The sequence below is a fragment of the Chiloscyllium plagiosum genome, chromosome 5 (genome assembly GCF_004010195.1).
Source record: "Chiloscyllium plagiosum isolate BGI_BamShark_2017 chromosome 5, ASM401019v2, whole genome shotgun sequence".
NCBI classification, from domain to species: Eukaryota; Metazoa; Chordata; class Chondrichthyes; order Orectolobiformes; family Hemiscylliidae; genus Chiloscyllium; species Chiloscyllium plagiosum.
Window position 1 is genome coordinate 69393479 of NC_057714.1, and position 14763 is coordinate 69408241.

Consider the following 14763-nt stretch of genomic DNA (forward strand, 5'->3'; position numbering starts at 1 on the left):
TTGGAGGTTGATGGTTGGTGAGTGGGTGGGGTGGGGTGGGGGGCTGGGTGGAGGCAGAAAGCCATGCCTGATTGGTTCAGTTGATCCAGAACAAGGGAGTGGGAAGAGGGTCCATTTTATAGTTAGGCAGAAGTTACAGCAAATATTTGTTCCTCGAGCATCTCCCAGGCAATTATTTGGGCAAATATGGGAAAACCTTCTGAATTCCCCCATTCTAACTCCAGTATCTGCTGCTCTTTTCACAGTATCATCAGGTCTTCCAACATGGAGACCGATCCTTTGGCTTATGTCCAAGCTCGTCCTCAAGTACCTCGCCACTCGATACCCATTTCTCAACATTTAGCAGATAGCCTTGAATGCTGTCTCTTAAAATGATCATCTACATACTACTTAAATGTTGTGATGGTTCCCACCCCTACTACCATTCTCGGAAGAGTGTTGCAGATACCCTCCACCTCATCCTTCTAGGGGGTTGAAGTCAATGGTTTAGGATGTGCGATTAACAGAACCTGGGTGAGTTACTGCTGTGCATCCTGTAAGTGGTACACACTGCGACCCCACTGTTGAAAAGAACAAATGTTGAAGATTAAACAGCATGTTTTTTCCTGGAGAATGCCAGGCTGCTACAGAATTGTTCGAACTGCACTTATTCAGGCATCATACTCCTCAATTTTGCCTTGAAGATGGTGCACAGGCACTGGGGAAACAGGTGGTGAGTTACTAGTCATAAAATTCCCAGCCTCTAATCTGCTCTTGTACCAACATTTATATGGCTAGTCCAGTTCAGTTTCTGGTCAAAGATAACCCCCAAGGTGATAGTGAGTAATTTATTCTAACTCCTGTGCTCCCAAATATATGAAAAAGTAAATCACAGGAAGTTGATCCATGTCATTCTGGCCCAAGGTTTAATTTCACACAAAAAGTACTTACAAATCCAGCCCTGTCCGATCTGATGAGGAACAAGCAGCAAATCATTCATGAGCTGAAAGCAAATATGCATTTATTGGCGACTTGCGTGGATTCAGGAGCATTACTGAGTAATCCGAGAGATTGGGGCTATTACTGTTTCAGAGGACACTAGGCCATCAAGAGTACAAGCCATTGAGAAATAAGACAGTAAATGTAGCTATGGCCTTGGACAGGAATTAGGGACAGGAAGTTTATTGAAAAGTGAGCAGGGATAATATTTTTAAATGGTAAAGGTAGTGGAATGACATGTTGGCAAGTGCAAATGAGCACGAGAGAGACAGCAGGAGAGGATGGAAGTGCATAAGTGAAATAAAATAGAGTCAGAGACAATTCACTAAACAACTCCAGAAACAATGTACCCTTATGTTAATACACTTTACACGATCCCAATTAATCATCCAAAACAGAAAAAATTTCCAGACCATTTTGCAGATCAGAGTTGTATTTTTAATCACATGAATTGCTGGTAGATATTTTGTTCCTTGTGAATTTGCCAAAATACGACAGCACCTTTAAAAGGCAAAGAATAAGTGATGGTCCCTGCAGATAAAAATCATTTCAATCATTGCTCAGTCAACTGTAGTGAAAGGACTGCATAGTCATCAAATGCCTGTGACGCTCTTCTGCAATTTAACAATTAGTGTCACACAGATTGTAGCTCTCCAAAGCCTTATTCGATCCCTTCACACTGAGTAAACACAGCTGTTAATCACAGTGGCTTTAATCAAAAGGAAAAGGAAAACTAAACAATGCATTAATACTGAAATTGCCAAGTACCTTGCAAGATTTCCTCATTAAATGCTTCAAATTGGTGTTATTTGGTACCTAATGCACAAAACAACAGCAACTTATTTTTTTAACATGATAAAATTTCCCAAGGCACTTTCTAGGAGTGTTATAAAACAAACAAGACAAACGACACCAAGTCACATTAAGAGCCAATATCCCGATATCTTGAGAAGAAAAGCACTGTTGTGAAGAATAAACCATAAGACATAGGAGCAGAAGCAGGCTATTTGGCCCATCGAGTCCACTCCGTCAGTGAGATCATGGTTGATCTCAATGCTCAAATCCACTTAACTGGCTTATCACCATAACTACTGATTCCTTATAGATTACAACTGTCTACCACAGACTTCAATATACTCAACATTGCTGCAGTCAGGTGTCGAGGCTAAGAATTCCACAAATTTACCAACTTCAGAGAAGGCATTCCCACCTCTTCTGGAATAAATAGATGGGCCCTTATTTCAAGATTATACCCCAGGTACTAGTGTGTTCCATAAGGAGGAAACAGTCACTACACATCTACCCTGTCAAGTCCCCTTGACAATCTTATGTTTAATTGGGGTCCCCTCATTGTCTTAAGCCCAACTTACATCTCCTCAAGGATTCCTCCATGCTTAGAGACAACCTTAGAGATTAGCCCTTCATCATTAACGTGGGGGATGGGAGATAAACGGGAGGAGAGTGTGGTTGGACAAGGGGGATGTATCTGACAATTCAATAGGTAGATGCAGGTAGGGGTGAAGGTGATGGGTTGGAGTAGAGGTGGAGTGGACAGGTGGGACAGGTCAAGAGGGTGGTGCCGATTTGGAGGGTTGGATCTGGGATTAAGGTGTGGAGAGGGGAGATGAGGAAACTGGTGAAATAGACATTGATCTTGTATGGTTGGAGGGATAAATTTTACTCCAGTATTAATGGAATTTTCAGATTCCACAAACAATCCATAAGGTATTCCTTTGGTGGGAAGAACCAAAAGACAGACTATTATTTAATTGAAGAAAGTCTCCAAAAAAGTTGCAACATAAAAAGGATCTGCCTGTTCTTGCATACGAAACACAGAAACTGAGCCTGTAGGTTCAGCAAGAAAGATAAGACAGCGAGTGGAATTCCAGCTTATTATTAGGGGTTGGAGTGTTAAAACAGGGATGTCATTACAACTGAACAGGCTGCTGGTGAAGCTACACCTACAGAGTGCTGTGTATAGTTTTGACCACTGTATTTAAAAATAAACTGGCATTGGAGGCTGTGCAAAAGAGATTCACCAGGGTGAAGAGGCTGATTTATCGAGAATGGCTAAACAGATCAAGCCTTTATTCATTACAGTTAAGAAGAATGAAGGGTGATCTAATTAAAATGATGCAACATTCTGAGGGTGCGTAAAAGGGTAAATGTTGAAGATGGTGTTTACACCAGTGGGTAAATCACAAATCTCATTTAAAACTGCTATGCAAAATAATTCTTTTCACCAAACAATTAACCCAGAGCATTATGGTTGCTAAATCACAACGTATCTGAAATCTCAGAGTTAATGGCTGGTATGAAACAGCAATTGAGGCCTCAGGTAGATGAGCTATAATCTTTTTGCATGGCAGGGTAGGCTTGAGGTGTTAAATAGCCCACTCAGCCTCCATTTTCTATGTTTCATAAAAGTGTTCAAAAACTCTGATATTAATGCAATATTATTGGATATTAGTTGAACACAATCTTTTTTTTAAAAAACAAATTTCACCACTAAACAACATTCTGGCCAAAGATGCACTTGATAGTTTCTACATTTTCCTTAAACATCTGCTACCTTGAGGTAGCTTTGGAAACACTCCTCTGAATATTAATTGTAACTTCCATGCTCCTGTACTCTATACCCCTATGAAGGCTTCAATATTGTGATTTATAAACTACTGTCCTGCTAATTTTATGGACTTGTACACATTTGTGCCCAGGTGTCTCTGCTCTGCACACCCTGAAGGGTAGCAACTTTCATTCCATTGTGTCTTCATGCTTTATAAATATGCCTCAACCCATTTCCACATAGATGATAGAGGAATTCAATCTTCCCAATCTACCAACTACTTAAATTCCTTTTGCAGTTTCACACTGGCCTCCTCTCAATTTTTCAATGCTTCCAAGTGTTATACTTCCGCAAAATTTTTTCTTACAAACTTTCTTCCAGCTTAAAAAAAATCCATTTACCAATGTTGGCTGTTTCCTACCCCTCAGCCAATTGTGTATCCGTATTGCTACTGTCCCTTTTATGCTGTTAGCTTTAACAAGTCTGTGTGGCACTTTATCAAATGCCTTCTGGAAGTCCATGTATAGCACTCTAACCACCTTCTCATAATTAACACTTTTGTTGCTATTTTGAAAATCTGTAAAAAGTTGGTTCAACACAATCTACCCTTAACAACTCTCTGCTTGTTCTTACTCATCCTTTACGTGGATCAGGATAGCAGTTGTGTTATTGGGTACATTCAAGGCTAAGATAAGTGAGGAAAACATGGGTTATGGGGAGGCAGGAAATTAGAACTGGGGATTCTCATATCTCATTGATGAGCTGAATGGCCTACTTCTGTCCATATGTGTTTTCCATGTGACTAAGAATTGTACACCAAATAATTGTTTCAAGAAATTTCTTCACCACTGCATTTAAAATGATTGGTCTGTAATTGCTGGTTCGCTTACAGCCTTTTTTGGAACATTTGCAGTTCTCCAGGCCTCCAGCACCATCGTCAAATCTAGGGAAGTCCATGCCTCTGCACTTTCCACTCGCTCCCTTCAATATCCTTGGATGCACTTCAACAGGACAAGTCAGAGCAGAAGATCAGAGGTCTTACACAAAACAGTAACAATCACAGGTAAACTGCAAATTCATTGGATGGTGATAGCTATTAATTTGACTATTATAGGCTACTTCCAGATTGAAGGTAAATAGGGGAAATATTTACTGGCTACAAACCAAAGACAGCAGTATAAAATTTCTAAAAATCAAATTGAGAAGTAATTAAAATAGAGATGTTGGACCATACAATATGATACAAGTCTGACATGGGAGCTGGTGGACCCCATTGTGGGTTCATAGTAACCAGGTTTGCAGCAAGTGTTGGTTGCTTCAGGAACTCTGGCGCATGAGTTGATGACCTGAGCCTGAGCTTTCAACACTGACGCATCAGGAAGGGGGAAAAGTTACCTGGATGCTGTGTTTCAGGAGACAGTTACACCTCTTAGGTTAACAACCTTATATTTGGTCAGTGGTCAGGGACAGGAGGGCGTGACTACAAGTGAGGCAGGTAGAAAGATCCAGGAGCTAATGCTGAAGGATCATCAGCTATCGAGCTTGTCTAACTGGTCTGACATTCTTGCTGAGTGGATGAGTGGGGATGGTAGGGAGGATGAACAAACTAACAATAGCAAAGTGGTATGGGGATGGGGGAGAGAGAAAAGAGGAGAGAGAGAGAGAAAAAAAGAGAAATGTAGTTGTAGTCATGGAAATAGACAGTTTTCTGTGGCCCAGAGGATGTGTTACCTGCCTAGTGCCTGGATTCAGGATATTTCAGTTGGGCAGCAAAGGAACTTGGAGTGGGAGGGGAAAGATCCAGTTCTCATGGTCCACATAGGTTCCAATGATAAAGGTAGAAAGAGGAAAGAGCTTCAGCTGAGGGAAAATGAGCAACTAGAGGCTGAATTAACAAACAGCAACAAAAGCTAATAATCTCTGGACTGGAACCTCAGTCACTAGCTAATTGGCAAGGGGTCAGCAAGATTAGAGGTAAACGTGGCTCAAAGATTGGTGTGGGAGAAACAGGTTTGAATTCATTAGACACTGGCACCAGCACTGGGCAAGGAGGGATTTGCTTCAATGGGACAAGACCAGCTGCAGATTCGACTTTGATAGCTGGTCTTTTCTTGTGATCCCTCTTTTATTTGCTCTTCCATCTCTCATCTGAACTTAGCTTGATGGTCAATAGTACCTTTTTTTGCCTCAGTATGACATAAGTACACATTTTCTGCTTTACCTTAATCTACCCCTGCTTTTTCATCCAGAGAGTTCAATATTTGGTTGCCCTCATTTCTTTTCAAAGGTATAGACCTCACCTGTGCCCAGGGAGGACTGCAGATGGTGGAGATCAGAGTGAAGAGTGTATTGCTGAGAAAGCACAGCAGGTCAGGCAGCATCCGGAGAGCAGGGGAGATAGTTGTTTCAGGCATAAGCCCTGCATCAAGAATCCTGATTCCTGATGAAGGGCTTATGCACGAAACATCGATTCTCCTGCTCCTTGGATGCTGCCTGACCTGCTGTGCTTTCCAGCAACACACTCATCTGTACCCAGACAATTTTCTTCTTTGAAAGCAACTGTAGGTTCTTGGAAATGTGGGAATCAAAGCTCACAGAATGGGAGTGTGGAAAGAGAAACAAATGAGCCATGAACTGATTTTAATTATGGAGTAGGCCTAAGGAGTCAAATGGACTATTTCTGCTCCTAATTTTTATATGCATGTATCAAATTTCTTTGATTAAATTCTATCTCAGATGATTTTAGAGAGTGTGCCTCAAGAACTCTGAATTTTCTCCAAAACCTCTGCCTTGAAGCAAGTTAATCTCTACTTATAAAGTCTGCAAGCGTGGAAAGAGAAATAGCTCTAGAAGGAGCTATTGCACAGCATAAAAGGCAATTTGAAATTTTTCTCAGATTAATTGAATTGGACAATCACCAAAAATATAAAGTGAATTCTTTGCAATTCACTGCTCATGGAGAGTGCATCTCTCAACTTGCATTCTGTTTGATCAGCTAATATTTTATTCAGCGTTTTATCTATCACCGCATGATTCCTTTCACAAACTTCACTGATAGATTTTCGTGACCTTGATGTTTATATTTTCACACAACTGAACTCATTACTCGCAAATTTCTCTAAGTGTCCAGGATTCTTTCAGTAAGAAAACTTTTGCCCTTCTTGCATATTGTTGCAAGGACTAAAGGTAGAATGAAAATATTACTGGCTTTTTCCCATCCTATACATCATGATAAGTTCCTCATTAGTCATGTACAAATAGGAAGATTGCAATGTTTACAAATTTTACAGTTGTTAATCTTCTATATTTGTAATTCTTGTTTAACTCCAGTAGCCTCACCTATGCTGCAATTTTTAACGCATTTAAACAAAAGATACAAATCTGGCTAAGCTAATTGTCTGGCATGGATTATGAGAGCAGGGAGGCTATGTTGGTGCTGTACAGGACTTTGGTTCGACCACAGCTGGAATATTGTGTGCAGTTCTGGTCACCACACAATATAAACAATCCAGAGAGAAGAAATTCCTCTACAGCTCTATTAAATAAAAGGCCATTTATTTTGAAACTGCGTCCCACCCCTCCATTATCTGCCCTGTCAAGCCCACTCAGAATCTGATGTTTCAATAAGATATTTCTCAGTCCTGTAAACACTAAAAAGCATAGGTCCAACCTGCTGAACGTTTCCTCATAAGACAATCCTTTCATTCTAGGAATCAGCGCAATGAACATTATCTGAACCTGCCTCCAATGCATTATGTTTCTTCAAAACTACACACAGTGCTCTACATGCGGTCTCACTAATGTCGAGTAGGGTTGTAGGAAGACTACTTTTCTATTCCATTGTCTCATAACGAAGGTCAACACTCTGTTTGCATTCCTAATTAATTGATTTGTACGCTGGCTTTTTGAGATTCATGTCCTTTTGTATTGCAGTATTCAGTAGTCTTTCTCCCATCAAATAATAATATTCTACTTTTCTATTCTTCTTGTCAAAGTGAACAACCTCAGGATTACCCACATTATATACCAAGTGCTATTTTTTTCTACTCACTAAATCTGTCCATCTCTCTTTGCAGACTTTATAACTTCTCAACATACTTCCTTTCACATCTTCATAATGTCCACAAATTTGTTTAAATTTGTTCATCCTCTTCCTTGGAATCCTTTGCATCATTTTGCAGAATCTTTTCCTTTGGAGCAGTTTATCACAAAGATATTTTGAGACACACTTGAAGAAATCTTCAACTGTTCTAAGAATTGACTCATCTATTATTGCTCCTCCAATTACATATTCACAATTAATTCAGATTTTATTGACCATGTATTGGCTGTGTATTAAAACTCTCAGAAATAAAACCATAAGAAATAGTAACAGGAGTGGACCATTCAGCCCCTCATAACTGCTCCACCTTTCAATTGGTGAATTCGGCATTTCGCATATCCACTTTCCTGCCAATTCCCTGTAATTCATGAATTTCCTACTGATCAAGAATCTAACTATCTCAGCCTTAATTAGATACAAGGACTCTGCCTCCACAGCTCTCTGTGACAAGGTGTTTTAAAAACTTTTAGCCATGAGAAGAAATTCTTCCATCTCAATCTTAAATTGGCACACCTTTATTATGACACTAGCTACGAAGAACAAAACAAGGAAGTTACATCAGGAATTAGAATTTTAAACAGTAAAAGAGAGAGGGGTAGATGCAGACAGACACAAGCCGAAAGACAGATTGGCAGACAGAGGGTAGTCTTAGATTTTCACATTCCCTCCCTACTTGATTATCAGCACCAATCTTTCCCCTTGACATAAATATGACCCAACAAGATGTCTAGACTTTACCTAGTGACATGTATCCCCCATATGTCAATGGCATGTTTGAGGAAAATGGAAATGAAGTGGATGTGTAGCTTTATGGAGCTCTCTGTATCTAGTTGGTCACAATCTGTCTACAGACATTTGGCCACCCTTAATATCCTGCTAATTCTAATTGTCATGTTGCTGCATATTTTGATAAAGTGAAGTTACAGCCCGTTTCTTACGTAGGGAGATCTTGAAGTTCTGCTTCTGAAAGTCCAAGCCAAGAAGACCGACAACTTGCTTGCCCCCAGCTGGCTGCAGGCAGAAACGTTACCAGTTCTTGAGTGCCCATCATCCCTCTGTTTAGGATCTTAGTTTCCAGGCCAACACTCAACTATCTTCTGCTGTAATAGCCAGTTCTTATCAAAGATTTTTCATGCTCATTTTGCCTGCCTTTAACCATACCAATGCACTGATACCTGTATTCACTATTTTGACCATTTTAATAACAGGTTATCATCAAACCCTCTTTTTATTACCAGGGTATGTTCTAACTGTTCCTCAAAGGCTAAAATATGCCTCTGTGTCCGAACACGTGTTCAAAACAACAAACATCTTGTCCAATAGGATGTCCCTCTTTGAGGACTGAATACCAATTAGAACCAGAAATTTCCTGTATAAGGCACACAAGCTCAATACACCAATTAAATACTGCTAATCAACTCAGGATTCCCAAATGGAATATTGCTCATATTGTATACAATCTGTTTACATTCATGACATATTCCTCCATCGAAAAATGGCCTGTTTCTCAAAATCTATCCAAATCGGTGCATAATTTCATAGGAATTCATAGGATTGCCTGTCTTGTACATTTCATTTAAGAACTCCAACAGAAAGTTCAAACCTTCCCCATTCTCCAACTGACAGGCAATCCGTGAACAAATTACTTCTAATTTTACTGCTTCCAGAAAGCAGCAACGTAAAGGCCACACTACAGATGCTGAGCACCACATCTCCAAAACTACCTCTCATCTCCTCCTGTACCATGTTCTCACCATCGACCATCAGGCTATCATTCCTACGATGGTGACTACTCTCATTTTATCAATAATTTTAGAACATTCCTCTATCTTTTACCCATCCCCACACCCCAAGCCCTGTCATCACACGTGCTGCTTTCAACACAGTGGTCCCCACTTATGGTCCCAATTAGTAGCTTTTCTTTCTCTCTAACTTACCATCATCGATCCCTTTGTCTACCTATCATTCTCTCTCTCTCGGCTTCATCCCCATCTATCCACTCACTCCATTATCCTCTCTCCAACCTACTATTCAGAAATGTATACTACTTTTTCCTAGCTATCAGCTTTGAAGAAGGAAGGGTCACTGGACTCAAAACATTAACTCTGCTTTCACTTCACAGAAACTGCCAGACCTGCTGAGTTTCTGCAGCAATTTCCATTAATGTCAAGGCCATAACTGACTTCCTTTTTAGTATGACTTGGAGATGCCAGTGTTGGATTGGGGTGGATAAAGTTAAAAATCTCGACACCAGGTTATAGCGGTTGTCCACCTGATAAAGCAGCGGCGCTTCGAAAGCTAGTGCTTCAAAATAAACCTGTTGAACTATAACCTGGTATTGTGTGATTTTTAACTTTCTCCTTTTTAGTAGGCACATAATTGGTAACCACACATCCTTCTTTACTCCTTCAGTGGTCATATGGTTCATATTTCAAGAACCAATCCAAACGTAACTATTTACATTTATTTTCTGCCATTATTGAAAATGACTACTTCAGTTTTTTTTGCTTCCAACATACACCAACAGCTTCCAATTTGTTTGATCTTATGTTCAAGATGATTAACTGGTGAAGGATAGAACTGGAGCCAATCTGTACATATATCAATCAACATAATTAGAAGCATATATTTGAGTACAACATTCATTCTTTTCACGTGTATTTATTTATATTGTGATGAAATACACTTCCAGCTGTATCTAATTGTACCGGGAAAACCAGCAATCTATGAATCATAACATTTAGAACACACTCCCTTCTGAAAGTTTGTTAAATGGCAACATTTGATTTTGTCCAGCAATGGGGGTGGGAGTTATTTCAAGGTTTTCAGTAGGTCACTTAGCCAGATTAGGCATCACTGAAGAGAAAGGAAAAAAAAAGCTGTGAGTGAGGAAGTGAGAAAGGGATAGAAGCATAAAAGGTGTGTTTTAGTCAGCTATACTGCTGACTGCTTAACTGCACAGATTTTGAGTTAGAAACTCAGTGAGGAGTCAGAAGCAGCTGGGCAGCTCTGTGCTGTTTAAAAAAAAAGGAAGAATTTCTGGTGATTATCAGACAGCTAGGTGCTGGAGTCAGCAATCAAAAGCAGTCCTAGGGAGCTGTCAAAGTGGAAAGGTTGCTGGAAGCTGTGAGGAGCCCCACAGAAACCTACAAACATTAATACCTCAGGGAAGTTTGAGAAAATGGTGGTTCAGATGTTGACAAGCACTTTTTACTTGATGAATATAAGCAACTCAGGAGATAAGTGGGGGACTGCCTCATTGAAGTTTGTGATTCGAAGAGCTGCAGTTAGATTTTAGAGTACTGTACCACAATGTGAGTCTGGGGGAGCTTAGTCCCAAGAGAAAGGTGGCTGACCAGAACAGGAGCAGGTTTTGCTCCAGCTCAGGATAGAGCAGGTCTCGAGCTGGTGATCCAAGGCCAGATTGCCAAGGCATCACAAATCTTCTCTTTTGAGAAATTTAATGATTCATCATTGTCAATAACTCTCTGTGGAGAGTTGCTAAGAAATATCCGAGATCTGTCTTGATCATATCTGTTATATAATATGTGCTGTGGGCATTCAATCATTGATTATTAACCATGTTTACCCCATTTAATTTTGGCGTTTTAAATAAGTTATAGATTTACAATTTTATGAATGTTCTTCTTCCTTACATTTGTAGCAGAATTTGTTGTTTGTTTGAAAAAGTGGTAACCTGTGATTTCTTTCCCCATCTTCATAAGGCCCCTTGATTTCACACATTTCTTCATTCTAAAAATAAAACTATGGGTCCCGAGCCATCTCGTAACAAATTCAGCAGTATGCTCCAGGAATATAACAATATAGACTCGTAAATTCCCAGTTCATGCTCACCAGTTGCATACAATTGACCAAGTGGTAAATACACTACTTACAAACAGGAACTCAAGGAAGTTAGGAGATGAGTGACAGAATTTTGTATGATTCAGAGATGCTGGTGTTGGACTGGGGTGTACAAAGTTAAAAATCACACAACACCAGGTTATAGTCCAACAGGTTTAATTGGAAGCACACTAGCTTTCGGAGCGACGCTCCTTCATCAGGTGATTGTGGAGGGCTCGATCGTAACACAGACTTTATAGCAAAAATTTGCAGTGTGATGTGTTGTAGGTCGACCTAAGTGGGTTCGTGATCCGTAATCCTTTCGGGATCTTTCCTGCTTGCCTGCATTCCTGTAGAAACTTGATGTCTGTGTCAATATGTGCAATCTTCTTGGAGATCCTCTCCACTTTACGCCGGCAGTTGGTGGTGTCGATAGTAGTCATGATTCGGAGAATTTTGTATGGCCTCACATTAACGGAGGATAGAATGTGAGAGGTAGAACCAGACAATACTACAGACAGACAGTCAGTCTTAGTGATGCCATGGAAGTGTGATTAGAAGTTCATCTCAAGACCAAAAGTGATATGAAGGTTGCCAACTGTTTGGCTCAGCTTGAGAGAGCTATCATAAGTGAGGTTGAAGTTGGTAACTGGGGTGCAGAAGCAAAACAAATCAAACTCAGGAGAGATAAAAGTTGCTACTTGATGGTATCGGTACATTGTCCAAGTCTCAAATGAACAGTGAGGAGAAAACAGTAAAATAAGCAGTTTTAAAGGATTCTGGTAAGATTCTACTTCTTAAGATAATCTTGTTTTGATATGGCTACCAAGGGCACAAATAACAGCTAAAAGTAAAACAAAAGGCACAAAGTATTTCCACATTGCTGCATGAAAATGTTTTGAGGAAAATGCTCTATACAGTTAATAATGCTCATATCAGAATCAGGAACTAAGGCCATTTCTGTTACCTCAGAGTAAAAGCACACATTTAAAACCAAATTGAGGATAAACAGTCAACAGGGAGAAAGAAACTAAACATAAACCCAATTTATTTTTCAATGTGGAATAGAAATTGACGAAGATAATCTTATTTGTACACAATGTAAAACAGTGTGTTCCCCATATTAAGAACGCAATGTTAACCTAATTCTCCAAGTTAAAAATATAAACCATTTGGCAGACAGATAAAGCTATAGGACCAAATTAAGTCTCAACCTTTTTCAAATATCAATGTAACTGCGTTTTAGTATTTAACCTAGAACAATCATCTAGAAAACCTTTATTACACATTCAAAATTTTCAGATGTGTTTTGTTTTACTGCCCTAATCTTTAAAATCTGTGCTCCCTCAAATGGAGGGCATGCGATGAACAATTTAAATCAACTCAAGAATGAAGCCTTAAATAGACCATTTCAAAATCAGATTCTTTCCAAAGAAAACAGGACTGACATTTGAATGATTTCTTGTAGCTTTAATTTATGACGTACAGACAAGCCTTTGTTGCCTTCTCATTTTTTCAAAAGATAATGAATGCTGGCAATTAGATTGCTGTACAATTCACAAATTAAATCAGAAAATTACATTTCCCTCTAACATTTGCCTTTACTTATACCGACTGCCTTTTCTTACCAAAATCTGCCAGTTTCAATTCTCCATTATCACTGATGAGCAAGTTCTGAGGCTTCAGGTCTCTGTGCAGGATATATCGTTGATGAATGTAGGATAGGCCCCGCAGCAACTGAAACAAGAAGAGCTAAAAAAGGCAAAAAAAAAAGCACAGCAATAAGTTGGCAGCCTGAAACATTAAAACGGTTCAAGGAATTTAAATTTTTAAATTTGAGATGTGTAATAATTATGCTTAAATATTATTACTTTCACCATAAAATAAAGTTGTGTAAAATTTCTGGACTCCAACCCTTTGAAAAGAGTGAATGGCTTTTAGAACCACTAAATTCTGGGAAACAAATGAAATACAGGGAGATCGAGCCAGAATCAGATGCAGAATTATTTCTGCCAAACTGCTTGGGCTGCCATTGACTGCAATTCACTGGGAAGAGTGAATCTGTGAATTGGGGGACTCACTGACCCCAAAAGCCCACTGCACCCAACTATGTTTCAAGAGTATTGTGGCTAATCTACAGTTAATGGCACTGGTGTTGAAAACTAATTAAATTTTCCCAGAACATGGTACCAGTCGGGCGTAAGAATACATCTTTCATGGGACCATAAGATGTCGAAACAGAAGTAGGCCATTTAATGAGCCCATGGCTGAATGGATAATCCTCATCTCCGCATTACTGCCTTTCTCCGTAAGCCTGGATTCACTTTCCAATTAAAAAAAAATCTCTGCTTTAAATGTACTTCACACAGCCTAGCCTCAACTGCCCACTACAGTCAAGAATTCCACAGATTCACTCCCTTGGAGAGATTAAATTTATCATCTGTCTGAAACTGGTGACCTCTCACTTTGAACTTATGCCCTCTGGTACTATACTCTCCCACAGGGGCAAACAACCTCTCTGCATCTACCGGTCAACCCTACTAAAAATCTTATATGTTTCAATAAGACCACATATGTTTCTATACTCCATTGAGTCTAGGCCTGTGGGGGCTTGGAAAAACAAAACCATCTCCAAATGAAACCCATTCAAGGTTCATATATGTTTATTGTTCCATTTTTATCTGTACAAGGTGAAATAGCAGACAACATTGTGTACCGTTCAGCATGTGGCAAAGATAAGAATAGGGATGATGTGGCTGAAACCAATGTCACTTGGAGCTACAATACTGGTGTACTCTTTGTACAAGATGACTGTGCTGCCAAATAGACTTCCAGCCCCATGAATTTGCCTGCCAAATTCTGCATAATCACAGACTTGTAAAAGCATCATTGTTTTTGCAAAAACAGTCAGCCAATGATGTATACTGCTGCCCAAGAGCTGGTGGTACAGAAAACTGACAAGTCTAGAGAATTGGAACAAGAACAGTGAACATTAAGGGGAGTGCTAGGAGTGACAGTACAGAGTCAAATGGAGTAGTCCCCATCTTATGCTGTGAATAATAGACAGGAGAAAGATTAGCTGCCCAAAATGTCACTTCAGGCCTGCTGCATTTGGACATGGTCACTGTCACCAGCCACCCTCTGTCATACTCAGCCACTCACTTGACACAACCAGTATAACAGTGCCAGAAATAGGCTGTGTGGGGAGTTTTGAGGTGGTGGTTATTTTGGGGGGGGGGGGGGGGGTTGGAATGTTGCAGAGAGAAAGTGGATG

The 14763-nt window shown here is 39.8% G+C and overlaps 1 protein-coding gene across 5 annotated transcripts in view; it reads right to left on the reverse strand.

The window, feature by feature from the left end:
• The window catches only part of cdk14 (cyclin-dependent kinase 14), a 659453-nt gene that overhangs the window by 342444 nt on the left and 302246 nt on the right, over positions 1–14763 (reverse strand). For all 5 annotated transcript variants that reach the window (XM_043690284.1, XM_043690286.1, XM_043690285.1 and 2 more), the window contains one exon: positions 13118–13241. In XM_043690284.1, coding sequence (XP_043546219.1) covers positions 13118–13241 — 124 coding nt within the window. The remainder of the gene's footprint in view (positions 1–13117; positions 13242–14763) is intronic.